General features: G+C 39.0%; 1 protein-coding gene across 2 annotated transcripts in view; it reads left to right on the top strand.

Moving 5' to 3' along the window:
- The window catches only part of EP300 (E1A binding protein p300), a 66,011-nt gene that overhangs the window by 30,104 nt on the left and 21,629 nt on the right, over positions 1-14,278 (top strand). For both annotated transcript variants that reach the window (XM_043880878.1, XM_043880877.1), the window contains 10 exons: positions 2,965-3,058; positions 3,621-3,758; positions 5,419-5,536; positions 6,192-6,363; positions 8,251-8,328; positions 8,767-8,876; positions 10,345-10,482; positions 11,273-11,710; positions 13,339-13,518; positions 13,721-13,865. In XM_043880878.1, the coding sequence (XP_043736813.1) occupies positions 2,965-3,058; positions 3,621-3,758; positions 5,419-5,536; positions 6,192-6,363; positions 8,251-8,328; positions 8,767-8,876; positions 10,345-10,482; positions 11,273-11,710; positions 13,339-13,518; positions 13,721-13,865 (1,611 nt within the window). The remainder of the gene's footprint in view (positions 1-2,964; positions 3,059-3,620; positions 3,759-5,418; positions 5,537-6,191; positions 6,364-8,250; positions 8,329-8,766; positions 8,877-10,344; positions 10,483-11,272; positions 11,711-13,338; positions 13,519-13,720; positions 13,866-14,278) is intronic.

The raw sequence follows: 14,278 nt of genomic DNA, 5'->3' as shown, positions 1-14,278 counted from the left end.
ATCCCATGAGTTTTAACAGACTATTTCTTCATACAGTGTGAACATCTTTCTGTTTCTGTACCTAAGGTATCCTTTTTGATGCTTCTATACTACTTTGTTGTATAGAACAGTCTTGTTACAGGTGGACATTTAAGTTTCCAAATTTTTTGATATTTTAAACTATAGAAAGAAATGGTTGTGTTTGGGCTGGAAGTATTCTTTTGGTTTGAAGTGTTTGATTATTGTTTATATAGATTTCAGTGTATCTGGTAGCTGGGGTGATTTGCCTTTGAAATAGTTTATCAGATACACTTGTTTGCCTAACCTCTTTCTATGATAGAACAGAAGGAAGGGAAGAGTGAGCAGTATTCTGATACCCTAATTTGAGGATGGTTTTTATTCTATAATTATATGGGGAAAGAGATTGGCCCTATGACTATCTCTTTACTGTCAAGCAGTTAAACATCTAAGCAGTTTTGGTAAGCCCATGACTTAATACTTTGCTTCTTACTCCAAAGTCGTTCATGGTGATGAAGTTCTCTGTAACTAGACAGCAGTCTGATTTGAAGTAATCTATTATGCTTTTTCCTGTGAAACTTATTTTTGCCGTTCTGTTGATAGGTACAGTAGGCTTTAGTTTTTGCACATTATTTTTTTATTCTAAATGAGAAAGCAGAGTTGGGCACACTACTCATAAAAATGTAAATCTTGTTGATTTTTATTATTTTTAACTTAAGAAAATATACACTCTTTTATTACAAGGAATGCTAACCTGTTAAAGAGTTATTGAGAAAAAGAGTTATTGAGAGAGGAGTTTAATTTATTTGGAAGTTAGCTTCTTGGATTTCTTTTTTACCTTTCTGAGTCTTTTTTTTTTAAATTTTGATCTCTTCTACTGTTTTTTGGGGGGGCACTGTGCTGGGTCTTCATTGATGTACATAGACTTCCTTTAGCTGCAGCAAGCATGGGCTACTCTGCAGGCTTCTCCTTGCAGTGACTTCTCTTGTCACGAAGCACAGGCTCTAGGCTTTCGAGCTCAGTAGTTGTGGCGCAGGGGCTCAAAAGTTGTCCCTACTTTTGAGACATCTCTAGTGTGGATGAGCAGGTAAGTGAACAAACAGACAAGATAGCAGGATCTCTACTACATATTTCAGGTAATAGAAATTTTGTAGCAGAGAGGGGAAAGGGGGAGCAACTCCCAGAACTCCACATGAGAGCTTTTTACTATAAGGCCCCCGTGGCCCTGTTTAACCACATTCTTAATCTTCTGATTACTATTGGATTCACTTAATGTATAAAGATTTTGTCAGGGCTTAGGAAAAAATACATGTTCTCCTAAGGCTTAAGATTCTCCCTAGGGCTTAAAATATTATGTGTTTTCTCCTTGATCACCAGGTGCTTTGAATTTTTCTTTTGTTCATTTTTTTCTTTCTGACTTACTCTCTCAGTGCCAGTAGTGTTTCTGTTCCTACCTTTTTGTATCTCAAGTGAATGCTCACTCTTAGGGTCTTAAATACAAATCTGTATAAAAGTATCTTTCTAAAGTTAAGATTGAGCCATTACTTGCAATCAGTGCCAAAGATTAAATGAACCTGGATACTTTGGGAGGGAATGTCTGTTTTCATGTGCCACCAGAAGACAGTAAACTAAATCAGTAATAGTATAATCACTTTTTTCTTTACCTTCATACTGTTGCCACCAGTGAAGCAGATCTGTGTTAAGGATATGTAATTTTCTTAAAAATGAGTATTTCATAGTGACAGATAAGCCACTACCAGCAACTGCATTTCAGAGCCTGCCTTGATGCTGTTAGAAGGAGAGTTCTGCCTAACCATTTGGGAAGCATGATGAAAGAAGGCAATAGGATTTTTATTAGACACTGTATGTTTTAAAGAAGTAATATTCATTAAATCATTAATTAAAATAGTAATAGGAATACATAGAGCTATTAAAGCCAATTTGAAGGAGTAGTCAATTTAAAATGTGTAACGCGAATACTGTCTTTCATTCCCTTCCCTGGGGATCATCATCCTTAGGTTTCTTATGTTCTTACATAGATGGTGCTTATGAAAACACATACATGTGTTAAGTTCAGTTCCCTAAACAATCTTAGTTCTAGTTTTTTGCTTCTTTTGACACCATTACTCTTACGTTTATCCATACATATGTGACTATAACTGTAAGATGAAATAGCAAGTGGAAATCTTAAGTTGGTGAAAATGTGTGTGCGTTTTTTTTTTTTTCATTTGTTTAACAGTTACCAGATAGCTTTCCCAAGAGTGGATCAGTTATGGATCCACAAGAGTGGATCACCTATGAATTTTCATAGAAAATGCTTCTTTACCCAAACCTTTCTCAGCATTTTGTTTTCTCAAACTTTAAGGGAATTCATAGGAATTCCCTGATGGTCTAGTGATTAGGATTCCATGCTTCCACTGCAGGGGGGCACAGGTTCGACCACTGGTTAAGGGAACTAAGGTCCCCACAAGCCGCTAAAATTCCACAAGCCCCGTGGCCAAAAAAAAAGTTTTTGGAATTTCATACATAAAAAAAAATTATATGTTTTTTATGTAATTTTTTAAGCCATTGTATTTCTTTTTTTATGTAAATTGTTCCTTTCCTCTTGGATTGTTCATGTTTTTCTTACTATGCTGTAAAGGTACTTTGTATAGTAGCCTTTATATATGTGTTGCTGATTATATTGCAAATAATTATTATTTATAATATTAGCATTTTTCCCCCCAAGATTTGTCATCTTTCTCTTGACTTTGTTTATGGTGATTATTTTACTTATTACTCACATTTCTCAATATCCTTAAAACTTCTGTTTTGGGTCTTTTGAAAGGACAAAAAATTCTTGTAATGTTTTATTCTAGTACTTTCATAGTTTTTCCTCTTCCTTTTTATCCTTACTTAATTTTTGTTGTTTTTGTTGTCATTTTTTGGTATTTAAAATACCGTCTCTTGCTTTTTGTTTTGACATAGGTGCTAGTCCTATGGGAGTAAATGGAGGTGTAGGGGCTCAAACGTCGAATCTTCTTTCTGACTCGATGTTGCATTCAGCCATAAATTCTCAAAAGTAAGTTTTAATCTTGGTTTGTGCCCTTGGTCAGATTTCAGACACTTGTTAGAGCTCCTTATTTGAGCTTTTTAAGTTTCCTCGATTTGACAATATCCTTGATGAATGATGACAAGTTATGTGTTTTCTTTAGGCTCTCTATAACCTCTTTAGAAATTATATCAATTATTTGGGGTAACTGACACCTTTACAAATGCAGTAGGAAGTTAACAAATGCAGCTGCTTAAAAAGCGAGATTGCTTTATCCCAATGTTAGCAATTAGTCCATTGCCCAGTGGATTCTTGGGTAAGCTGTGTCAAAATGACGGCTTAGTCTTGTAACACAAGACTTAAGTCTTTTAAACGCAAGATATCAGCCACCCCTCCACACGGTGAAATGTTGTGTTTTCATTGTTTCCCCTCACAAGTACAAATACATACATACCATTTCCCCCAGACTTAAGTGTAAGTAGACTTGTCATAGTGTATTGACCCTATTGCAGTCCTCACTGTTAGCTCTACTTCAATGAGAGCCTCTTTCTCCTACCCTTCTTTGCTAAAACCGTTTCACTCCTTTTTAAAGCCCAATGATGAGTGACAATGGCAGTGTGGCCTCTCTGGGTCCTATGCCAACAGCAGCTCAACCATCCAGTACTGGAATTCGGAAGCAATGGCATGAAGATATTACTCAGGATCTTCGAAATCATCTTGTCCACAAACTGTAAGCTTGTTGGCATGTCTTATTCAAGGTCAATCTGCCAGGCACTTAAACATGAGAAATTACTGATTTTTCTATAGCCTGGTTGCTGCTGATACTTCTCCTGTGGCTTTCCTACTTTCTATTCTCTGCTTCTCAACTTTTTCTCCATCATTTCTTAGGTGTCTTTTAGCTTTTAATCATGTGTGAGGATTCTGTCTAGTGACAATAATCAGTATATATTAAAGATTATTTATTTTAATAATCATTTCCTTTATAAAGCTCATATTTTAAAAGAAAAACTAGGTTTTAACTTAGATCATTAGAATAGTAGAGGCAACACAACCTTCTGTTATCCTTGGTAAAATTTTTATTATCTTGACAAATTGAATCTGTTTGGGTGGCCTCTCTGGTCTTCTGGTCCTCTAAATGTATACATAGCGATTGCTTGTGAAATACCTGTGCACTGTTTTTTGTGAAGTTAATGTGTGCCAGGCACACTGCCTCACAAACACTATCTTGTTGGATGAAAGAGGCGTAAGGCATATAGAATGGTAAAATGTAATATACCCAATACCCTAAAAATAGAGCTTTGCCCTCACTGGTTACAGAACTTATACTTCAACAAAACGCAGCACTTTTTTTTTTTTTGAAGAATCATTCTTTTTTTTTTTTCTCCCCCTTTACTTAATAGAGGGATCTCCACTTCATCCAATTTTTTTTATTACCTTAAAACCAGGTAGTCTGTCTTATCTTCTTAGTTTATTTTTATGTTACATTAGCCTATCAGTTATACTTGAGCTTCATTTAGGAATTCTCAAATGATAGCACCAGAAATGGAATTTGACACAAAGAGAAAACTGAAATTATTTTAATACAATGTATTAATAAGGAATAACCAAAACAAACTTATCTTGTGATCAAATTGTTTAGAAACTTAATAGAGACAGTAGGTTATTTGGGATTGATCATCTGACTTGATGTTAATATTATATGCTTGAGAACTTTTTACTAACTCAGATTTCCATTTATGTTCTTCTCCACCTGGTTCCTTCAGGTGTAATACACAGCTGACCACGAGATATCCAGATGATAAAATTCGTAGCTGAAATCACATTTGTCAGCCTTCAGGAAAGTTAGTGCCAAGCATTTTGGGGAATTGCTAGACAGTAAAAGACATTGAATTTAGCAGAATTTTTTTGCATTTTTGCTCCCTTCACTTCAAGTTTTTGATCTTTTAAGATTTTGTAGAGATAATTAGGTTTTTATTTTGCTAAGCTGAGTACAAGAGTAGAAGGATCTTAAGACTTTTGCTACATGCTGCTGTAGCAAAGGTCAGGTTTTCTCACTTCCCTTTAAGAAGATAGCACAGTTTTTTGTTTTGTTTTGTTTTTTTTTTTCCCCTACATTAGAATAACAAGGACCAGAGAGTATTTCTATAGAGTCATTTCTTATATTCTGATCAGGGAAACCCTTTGATTTGATTAATACAGACAGACACTTCTTTTGGTCAGTAATTTATGTTTGAACACATCTCAAGCCTTATTTTAAAGTTTTACCTAAAGTATTCATTGTATAAAAATGAGAAAATACTAACCAGGAAAATATTTAAAATTCTGTGTTTTTCTGTGATGAGAAAAAAAAGCTGACGTGATATAATAGTGGTAGGATTTTATATTCCTAGCGTTCAAGCCATATTTCCCACTCCGGATCCTGCTGCTTTAAAAGACAGACGGATGGAAAACCTAGTTGCATATGCCCGGAAAGTGGAAGGGGACATGTATGAATCGGCAAACAATCGAGTGAGCATCTGTTTTTTCTATTTAAAGCAAAAGTGGACCTCTTCTGGTGTTTATTTTTGTTCCTCTTTGTTGCACATACACAGAACACTGTACCTCAGAGGACACCCTTTAGCCATTCTGTCCTGTAATGCACTGTGGAGTTGCGATAATAAAACACTTTTCTCAAAGTGTATGTCAAGAATCTTACATTTTTCCTCTTAATACAGTGCACTCATGTGGCACTTTATCTGGGTTGTCCTTCTGGCAGCTAAAAAGTGGTTGAGCTGTTACCATGCTCCGTGCTATTTTCACTGGAATATGGTGGTGAATCAGCTGCTTAGTATTTTCATCTCGAGTAGTATTTCTGTATCAGTTGAACTTTCTTCTCTACATTGGCACTTCTTTAAGAAGTAGCATATTCTTTGCACATGTTGGGAATTGTACTTTGAGAAGTCTTGCCTTACTATGTAGATACATTATATAGCAGTTTTTCACTGATCATTTTAAATGTGAGCTCATATTTGGAATGGTCTAAGAAAGTAGATTCGAATGCTTCTTTTCCCTTTTCATTTTTGCCTTTTTTAAATGAAGCAGATACTTGCTCTTAGTTCATTTTTCTGTTACCTGATAGTAGTTCATCTTTTTTCCTCATCTCTACTTAACAAAATTTAAAAAGGCGGAATACTACCACCTGCTAGCTGAGAAGATCTATAAGATCCAGAAGGAACTAGAAGAAAAGCGAAGGACTAGACTGCAGAAACAGAACATGCTACCCAGTGCTGCAAGCATGGTGCCAGTTATGAACACAGGGCCAAACATGGGGCAGCCACAACCGGGAATGACTTCTAGTAAGTGCTTTCTGTGTATTTTTAAGAGAGACTGAAATGAAATGGTTTCTAACCAAATTCACTAATTTGCATTAGCTTATGTTACTATTCCTAGAGCTTTCAAATGACTATTGCCTTTCCAAAGAACTTAGTTCGTTCTCTAGTAAAAACAGTAAACAGTATATTGAAGATTCCTAGACCTTGTTACTTGACATGTGTTAACAATATGGCATCATTTTTAGTGCCAAAGGTATTCTTCTCTCATAGTGACACCTAGGAACTGATAGCCCATGGGTTTTTACTGACTTGCATGTGGTAGGCAGCCAATTGATGTAGACTCATCAAGGAAGCACCTCACTGGCTTCCATACATCCTAAACAGTATCAGATTACTTGTCACACTTTCTTCTTGACCCAATATGTCCATAGGCTAAGAACTGTTTATTTTCTTAGAAGAATCATGTAAAATTCATCTTGACAGTTTCATTGTTCGGATTATAGCAGCCTTCTTGAGGTAATGAATTAACTGAATAGCCAAAATGATTATGCATTCCGTTATGTATTGACTCATTACTAGGTTCCAAGTAATGAAATATAGTGTATGTACACAATAGTGAGGAAAAATGCAGGCTGTTTAAATGATGCGTGAACAGCTATGATGGGGAAAACCTGTGGTTTTTGAGTCAGGAAAAGCTGGCTACCTGTAAGTAGTGCCAGCTGAGCCAGCAGGTACCAACTCTTAGGCCATTGGTGGATGGTGAGTGGGCTGAGAAATTCACTCCCCACAGGTCTTGAAGTAGTCAGGTGGAGAGCTTTCAGCAGCCTCATGTGTTAACTGTGGTGTGCTAGATACATTTTCTCATTGGACCATGATGGTGAAAAGAATTGAGAACAGCATTTCTGGCAGAGAGAGCAACATGCACGGAGGCCCCACTAACAAGGGAAAATTGCAGATGTGTGGGTTTGGGTTTTGTTTTGTTTTTTTTTAGTAGATAGGTAGAACAATTGTTCAGAAACAAAGTCGAGACTAGAGTTGAGGACACTGCTGCAGTGCTGATAGTTTGAGTTAAAGCAGTAACTGAGACCCAGAGACAAGTGGGTAAGTTTGAGATACTTGAGTCTGGTGCAATTTACTTAGAAAGTTCTTAGAAATTTGAGCCAAGTTTAAAGTTTGTCAGGTATTAAATTGTAGTCTTATTTTAAAATACAAACATTGATTCTAGTGTAGGCAAGAACAAATATTAGTGGAACTGAGTAGCCCTAAGTGCGTATTTATAGAATGAGATCCCTCTCTTATCCAATACACAGAAATTAACTGTAGAAGAATCCAATTTTTTTTTAACCATAAACATAACTAATGAGCAAACCAAGCAAACCACCTTTCATAAAAAAGGTGATTTTAGACCATATAGATTTTAATGATTCTTAATTATTTCTATTTTTGTATTTAAGAGGTACATGATATATAGTGAAGTATAATATGTATATTATTTAAAGTCAGTGTTCACACTGGATGTGTATACATCAAAACACATTATTGGGGGGTACACAATCAAAATTGGTCACCGGACAAAATCTGTGGCTCTTGTCTATAGAGATACCCTTTTTACCAGTGAAATAATCAGGCTTAATCAAACGACAGCATATTAAATACTGCATTAGTCTTTTAAATATAAAATCTCATATATTATTTCCTGTCAACACCAAAAGCACACTGGTTCATAAAGAAGTGGACTAAACCATTTCGAGGCATTTTCTTGTATTGCAGAAAAGCATTTTCTCCAGATTCCTCTTTAGTTCAAACCTTTATTCTTTTGATAGACTGAATTCTGTTAAGTTACTACTCTTATTTAAACGGGAACAGCTGCCTGGAAGGTGTGATTCTAACCACTTCTCTATTCTGCTCTAGATGGCCCTCTCCCCGATCCATCTATGATCCGCAGCAGTGTGCCAAACCAGATGATGCCTCGGGTGACCCCACAGCCGGGTAAGGTTCTTGTTTTTAACAGAATTCCTGGTGTGCTACAAGCTTAAAATTGTCGCCTTGATTCCTGCTGTCACTCAGCAGCAGGTACTATGATTGTCTACTTGAGAAATCAGAAAGCCTTTTAGATTAGGAGCCCAGGGAGGGAGGAAGGGTGAAGAGCAGGTTGACTGGCAGGTCTAGGAGCAAAAGATACAAATGATCAAGCATTCATTTAAAAACAACTAGCCAAGATGAGATTTATTCCATCCAAATTTGGTTGAGACCATACATTAATTAACAATGCCTTTCTGTAGCTATTGTGAATGAAACAGAGATTCTTTCACAGTTGGAAGCAGGTTCCTTTATTTGTCCTGATAAAATGACATAGAATTGTAAAGAAGAACTCTCTTATTCTCCAGTCACATGGTGTTCAGATTTAGTATTTTGTACTGATTACAGGTTTGAATCAATTTGGCCAGATGAGTATGCCTCAGCCTCCTATTGGACCCCGGCAAACCTCTCCTCTTCAGCACCATGTACAGTTAGCTCAAACTGGAACACTTAATCCGGTAAGTTTGACCTCTGGGTCATCTTTTTGGCCTTTACTTGACCTTTTTAAAGTTCCTTTTCTCTGAGACAACAAATTCTAACACTTGCTTAAACAGCTAACTATATGCAATTAGTTCTTAATGCTGTTGTTTTTGGGTGTGGGGTTTTTTTTGTTTTTTTTTTTTTTGGTATAGAATTCTGTTGTATTTAGCCCTTAACACAGACATGATGAAATGATTAAAACTAAACCATATACCACAATTAGGCAGTGAATACTAAAGTCCTTAATTTTCACCTACCTCTTTTTACCTATATTTGTTGTTTTTAGAAATTTATCCTATGGAAATAATTCCTGAGATGCTAAAAGGATATAATTTGAAGAAAATTCATATTAAGGGTGGTGTATTATGTGATGTGTTTTAGAAAATGGCCATAGCCTGAATGTACATTAAGGGACTCATTATGGTTAAATTGTGGTACATCTGTAAATTGGAATGCTTCATAAGTGGTAATTTCAGAACTTACATGATGGCATGAAAGCTGTTTACAGCTTTAATTGGGGAAAACATGTGTCTAAAGTATATAGGATCCTGTACAGTTAGGAACTCTCTGGATTGTAATTTATATAAAATAAACACTAAAAGATTTGCTTCCAAATACTGTTCATACCTAGTCACAGTACTAGAAAGCTTGTAACAGCACCCAGTCACCATTGCCTAGAGTGTCACTCAGTGTTGAGTAGTCTGCACACTTTGACAAAGTCATCTCTCTTCCGTAATGCCTATCTTCCCCAAACACAGAGCCTGCCCGGGGAGGAAACTGTCAAGGGTGATGGAGGGGCAGTTGTCTGGTTCTCAAGAGTGGAGAAGAGGGACTCTTGAGCATCTCACTGCTCCTTACGCAGATTCTAAACCTGTCATCCACCTTTCCATGTTGGCCCCCAGCCCTTACCCTGCCTCTCAGAGTTATCAGTCATTGGGCCTTTCTGGATGTCCTGCTCTGGTCTGCTGTGTTTAATGAGGGGTTTTATTTTTCATTTTAACTATGAGACAAACGCCTTTCTTAGATTATGACGTTTTGGGCCTTTGGTATCCATAATTACTCATTATGGAGTCTTAAGCTTGTGCTTTAATAATGCCTACATAAGCAAAAATCTCATGAAACTGATCTGCTCTCCTCACTTATAAAACAAGCAGTGTATAAAGACAGTTACTTCTGTACCTTGGTCTAGATGCATGTATGTAACTTCTTTATAGAGTGGGCTTAAAAAATAAAAAAAGAGTGGGCTTTAGAGTAAGTAGTAAGCTATTCTCCATTATCTCGGCATGAGTGTCTGCTGCTCTCATGCCACTTTCTTCTTTTTCTTCCCCACCCTCCCATAGCAGAGCCAGAGCAATTAATTGGTGATTCCAGCCTTAGTAGAATAACTAAAATGAAGCAATTTGGTGCTCTGTGTTTTGTTTTGTTTTTGTGTGTGTGTGTGTACAGCCTATAGGCTACGGGCCTAGCATGCAGCAGCCTTCCAGCCAGAGCCAGTTTCTTCCTCAGACTCAATTCTCAACACAGGGAATGAATGTAACAAATATGCCTTTGGCTCCGTCTGGCGGTCAAGCACCAGTGTCTCAAGTATGTCTCACAAATGGTTGTTCTAAATTTGTGCAAATCTTGAAGCTTCTCTTGATCTAGGCTTTTACAGAGAACGGCAGCAAAATTAAGCTTTTAATAAAAATAGTTATAGATGTAGTATTATGAAAATGAAGTGATGACTCTGTGATACAGCAGTGGTACTCCTTGCTAGTAAGTAAGAAAAAAGTGATTGTGGTTTATTTGCTCAGTTGTGTCCAATTGTTTGTGACCCCATGGACTATATCCCACCAGGTTTCTCTGGGATTTTCCAGGCAAGAATACTGGAGTGGTTTGCCATCTCCTTATCCAGGGGATCTTCCCCACCCAGGGACTGAACCTGGGTCTCCTGGATTGCAGGTAGATTCTTTACCAACTGAGCTATGAGGGAAGCCTGAGTAAGAGAGATTAGATTTTAAAGAAAACCATTTTAGCCAGTTTTGAAAACAGTGAACTCTTTAAAAATGGTATCTTACTGAGTACTACGAAGCAGAAGAGAAAGAAGAGAGCATTGGACTGCGCTTCACCATTGGCTGAAGAGAGCATTGGACGACTAGAAAACAGCATGTTCGCCTGTCCCATGCCCCCACAGCACCTGAGACATCTGCTTAACTAAGTACTATACTGGTTGGATTTTCCAAAGACAGGCAGGCCCCCAGTAATAGGGTTTTTGACACATTTTGAAATGGAGGCATTCATTGCTGATTTCTGTTAAATGTATATGGCCTGCCTATGTAAATATTTCTTTGATTCTGTTCTGAATTGCACCTTGTTATGTTTTTCCTTTTAACAGGCACAAATGTCCAGTTCTTCCTGTCCTGTGAACTCTCCTATAATGCCTCCTGGGTCTCAAGGGAGCCACATTCACTGTCCCCCTCTCCCTCAACCAGCTCTGCATCAGAATTCACCCTCACCCGTACCTAGTCGTACCCCCACCCCTCACCACACTCCCCCTAGCATAGGGGCTCAGCAGCCACCAGCAACAGCAATCCCAGCCCCTGTTCCTACGCCTCCAGCCATGCCACCTGGCCCACAGTCCCAGGTTCTCCATCCACCTCCAAGACAGACGCCTACGCCACCACCAACGCAACTTCCTCCCCAAGTGCAGCCTCCGCTTCCTGCTGCTCCTTCAGTCGACCAGGCGCAGCAACAGCCTCTGTCCCAGCAAAGCGCAGCAGCCCCTGTGCCCACCCCGACGGCCCCCCTGCTGCCTCCGCAGCCGGCAACTCCAGTAAGCAGAGTCTGGGCTTGAGGCAAAACCGTGTCAGCCGCGCTGTAGTTTTATACTACATCAGTGCGGTTTCTTTTTTCTTTCTTTTTTTGGGGGTGGGGGGTGGAAGGTGGGTTGGGGTGGTGAGCTTGCAAGATCTTAGTTCCCTGAGTAGGCATCCAGCCTGGGCCCGTGGCAGTGAAAGCACCGAGCCTATCACTGGACCTCGGGGGAATTCCCTGTGCCATGTCTATTCTGTGTCATTTCTTCTCTCATTGTCTCCGCCTCAGACTAGAACCTGTTAATGTTTATGGACTTTTGCTGTCATACCTCACATAGAAGGACCTCAAGGATTTCGTTTAGATCTTGTGTTGACTGCGGTCATGTTGTATTCAGAGGCTTGAAAGCATGTAAGGGGAGAAAAGCAACCAGACGTTTATTACCACACGTGAATTTTACAGATATTTAAAGAATCTTTTCAAACAGCCTGAACTGCTGTGCTCAAGAGCAAGTGAACAAAATCATTGATTTATGAATGTCTGTGGTACTAGCCAAAGTTAGAAAATTCATGAGAAGGTGTTTCACAAGCGCCTGAAACACACCTTGCGAAAGGTGTTACCTGTGTAGCAGAGATCCAGATGTACACCTGACAGTTGCCTCCTTATTAACAGAACTCTGCGTGTCACTGTTCAAACTTTCCACTTGATCGCTGATGCTAACACTTCATTTCTCTGTCCTGTTGGCAAACTGAGAAGTGCTGTTAAGTCATCGCTACTTCTTAACACGTCGTTCATGTGTGACTGGTTCATCTTAGCCTCTCATATGTAAGAAAAGGCAGGATGCAAAAAGGCATCTTTATTCTATGTAGGATAGATTCTGAAAAGACTGACTTCCCATTAAGAGGTATGTTATTGGAAGACCTAGGGAAAATAGAGATCGTTAGTTATCCCATTAGAATGTGATGACTCAAAACAGCTGCTCATTGTGGGAATTTATTATATTTTCCCAACTTGTACATATGAAACTTTTTCTAAGAAGTTAAAGCTAAAAGATTGCCCATCAGTCATTCTTACTTTCTTTCCATTTTTCTATAAACATGAGCTCCTCTGAGGCAGTCCTTTCTGAAACCTCCCTCCCGGGCACTGTCACAGAATGTTACTGGAGAAACAGTTGCTGACTCTTGTGTCTACAACCAGCCAAACAATATTTGTTAGTCCTCAGTCTCCTTTTCGTGAGCAAAATTTACTTCAAGGGGGCCAAGTAGGTAGAGTACATGAAAGCACCATGCATGTACATGTGTGCTGAATCACTTCAGCCGTGTCTGACTCTCTGTGACCCTGTGAACTGTAGCCCACCAGGCTCCTCTGTCCACGGGGATTCTCCAGGCAGGAATACTGGAGTGGGTTGCTATGAGCTCCTCTTCCAGGGCATCTTCCCGACCCAGGGATAGAATATGTTTCCTGCATCTCCTGCATTGCAGGCAAGTTTTTACTAGCGCTACCCAGGAAGCCCCAAAACACCATAAATGGGTGTAATGACACTAGTTTAGAAATAGGTGGTTATTCTGCCATCTTGTTATATAGCCTAAATTCTGGTTTTGTAACAGACGGACTTTTTTTTTTTCCTCTCCCCCACCCTTTTCTACCCAGCTTTCCCAGCCAGCTGTAAGCATCGAAGGGCAGGTATCAAACCCTCCATCTACTAGTAGCACGGAAGTGAATTCTCAGACCATTCCTGAGAAGCAGCCTTCACAAGAAGTGAAAATGGAGCCTAAAATGGAAGTGGAGGCACCAGAACCAGCAGATACTCAGCCGGAGGATATTCCAGAGGTGAGAGGAGGGCAGTTACTGCCTTTTTGGGTTAGAAACATGTTACAGGAAAGGACTCTGATAATTAGGCCTCATTTTACTGATTTCCATATGAGAAAGGGTCTTGAGCTCCATCCACAGGGGAGAATAAATAAGATAATGATGGTACTGCTACTCAGTTACATGTCTTTGGAATACCAAAAATTCCTACCTTGCCTTCTAGACTAAAGCAGAAGACTGTAAAGTAGAGCCTACAGAAACTGAAGAGAGAGGCACTGAATTAAAAACTGAAACGAAAGAGGAAGAAGACCAGCCAAGTACTTCAGCGACCCAGTCATCTCCAGCCCCGGGACAGTCAAAGAAGAAGAGTAAGTTTCTTAGGCTCTGGGTTCGTGGAGGCACAGGAAAAACTAAAGACTTCAGTAGAGTAAGATTGGGCTTCTTGGGCCTTGGAATTGAACTTTCATGTGATTTCATTAAGCTTGGCACCCTGGGCCTGGTCTTCATTATTACTAATGTCGGAGAAGGAATTTTCTTTCCTTTAAGTGTGTTTGTTTCCAGCAGTCACTGGGTGGCAAACAACTTCGCAGAATTCTTTCAGAGGACAGAAATGATTAAATAATACTCTGGATCAAAATGCAGGAAATAATAGCAATAATAATATTCTTTGTTAACTGCTGTGCACCAGGCGCTGTACCACACGCTGCCTTGTCTCATCAGAGACCCTCACGGCCCCTCTGTGAGGTCCCTGACCCCTGTTTCACAGGCTGGAAAACTGAGG

Source organism: Cervus elaphus, chromosome 22, assembly GCF_910594005.1.
Source record: "Cervus elaphus chromosome 22, mCerEla1.1, whole genome shotgun sequence".
Classification (NCBI taxonomy): Eukaryota; Metazoa; Chordata; class Mammalia; order Artiodactyla; family Cervidae; genus Cervus; species Cervus elaphus.
The sequence above is the reverse complement of the archived record's forward strand: the minus strand, read 5'-3'. Positions and strand labels throughout refer to the sequence as shown.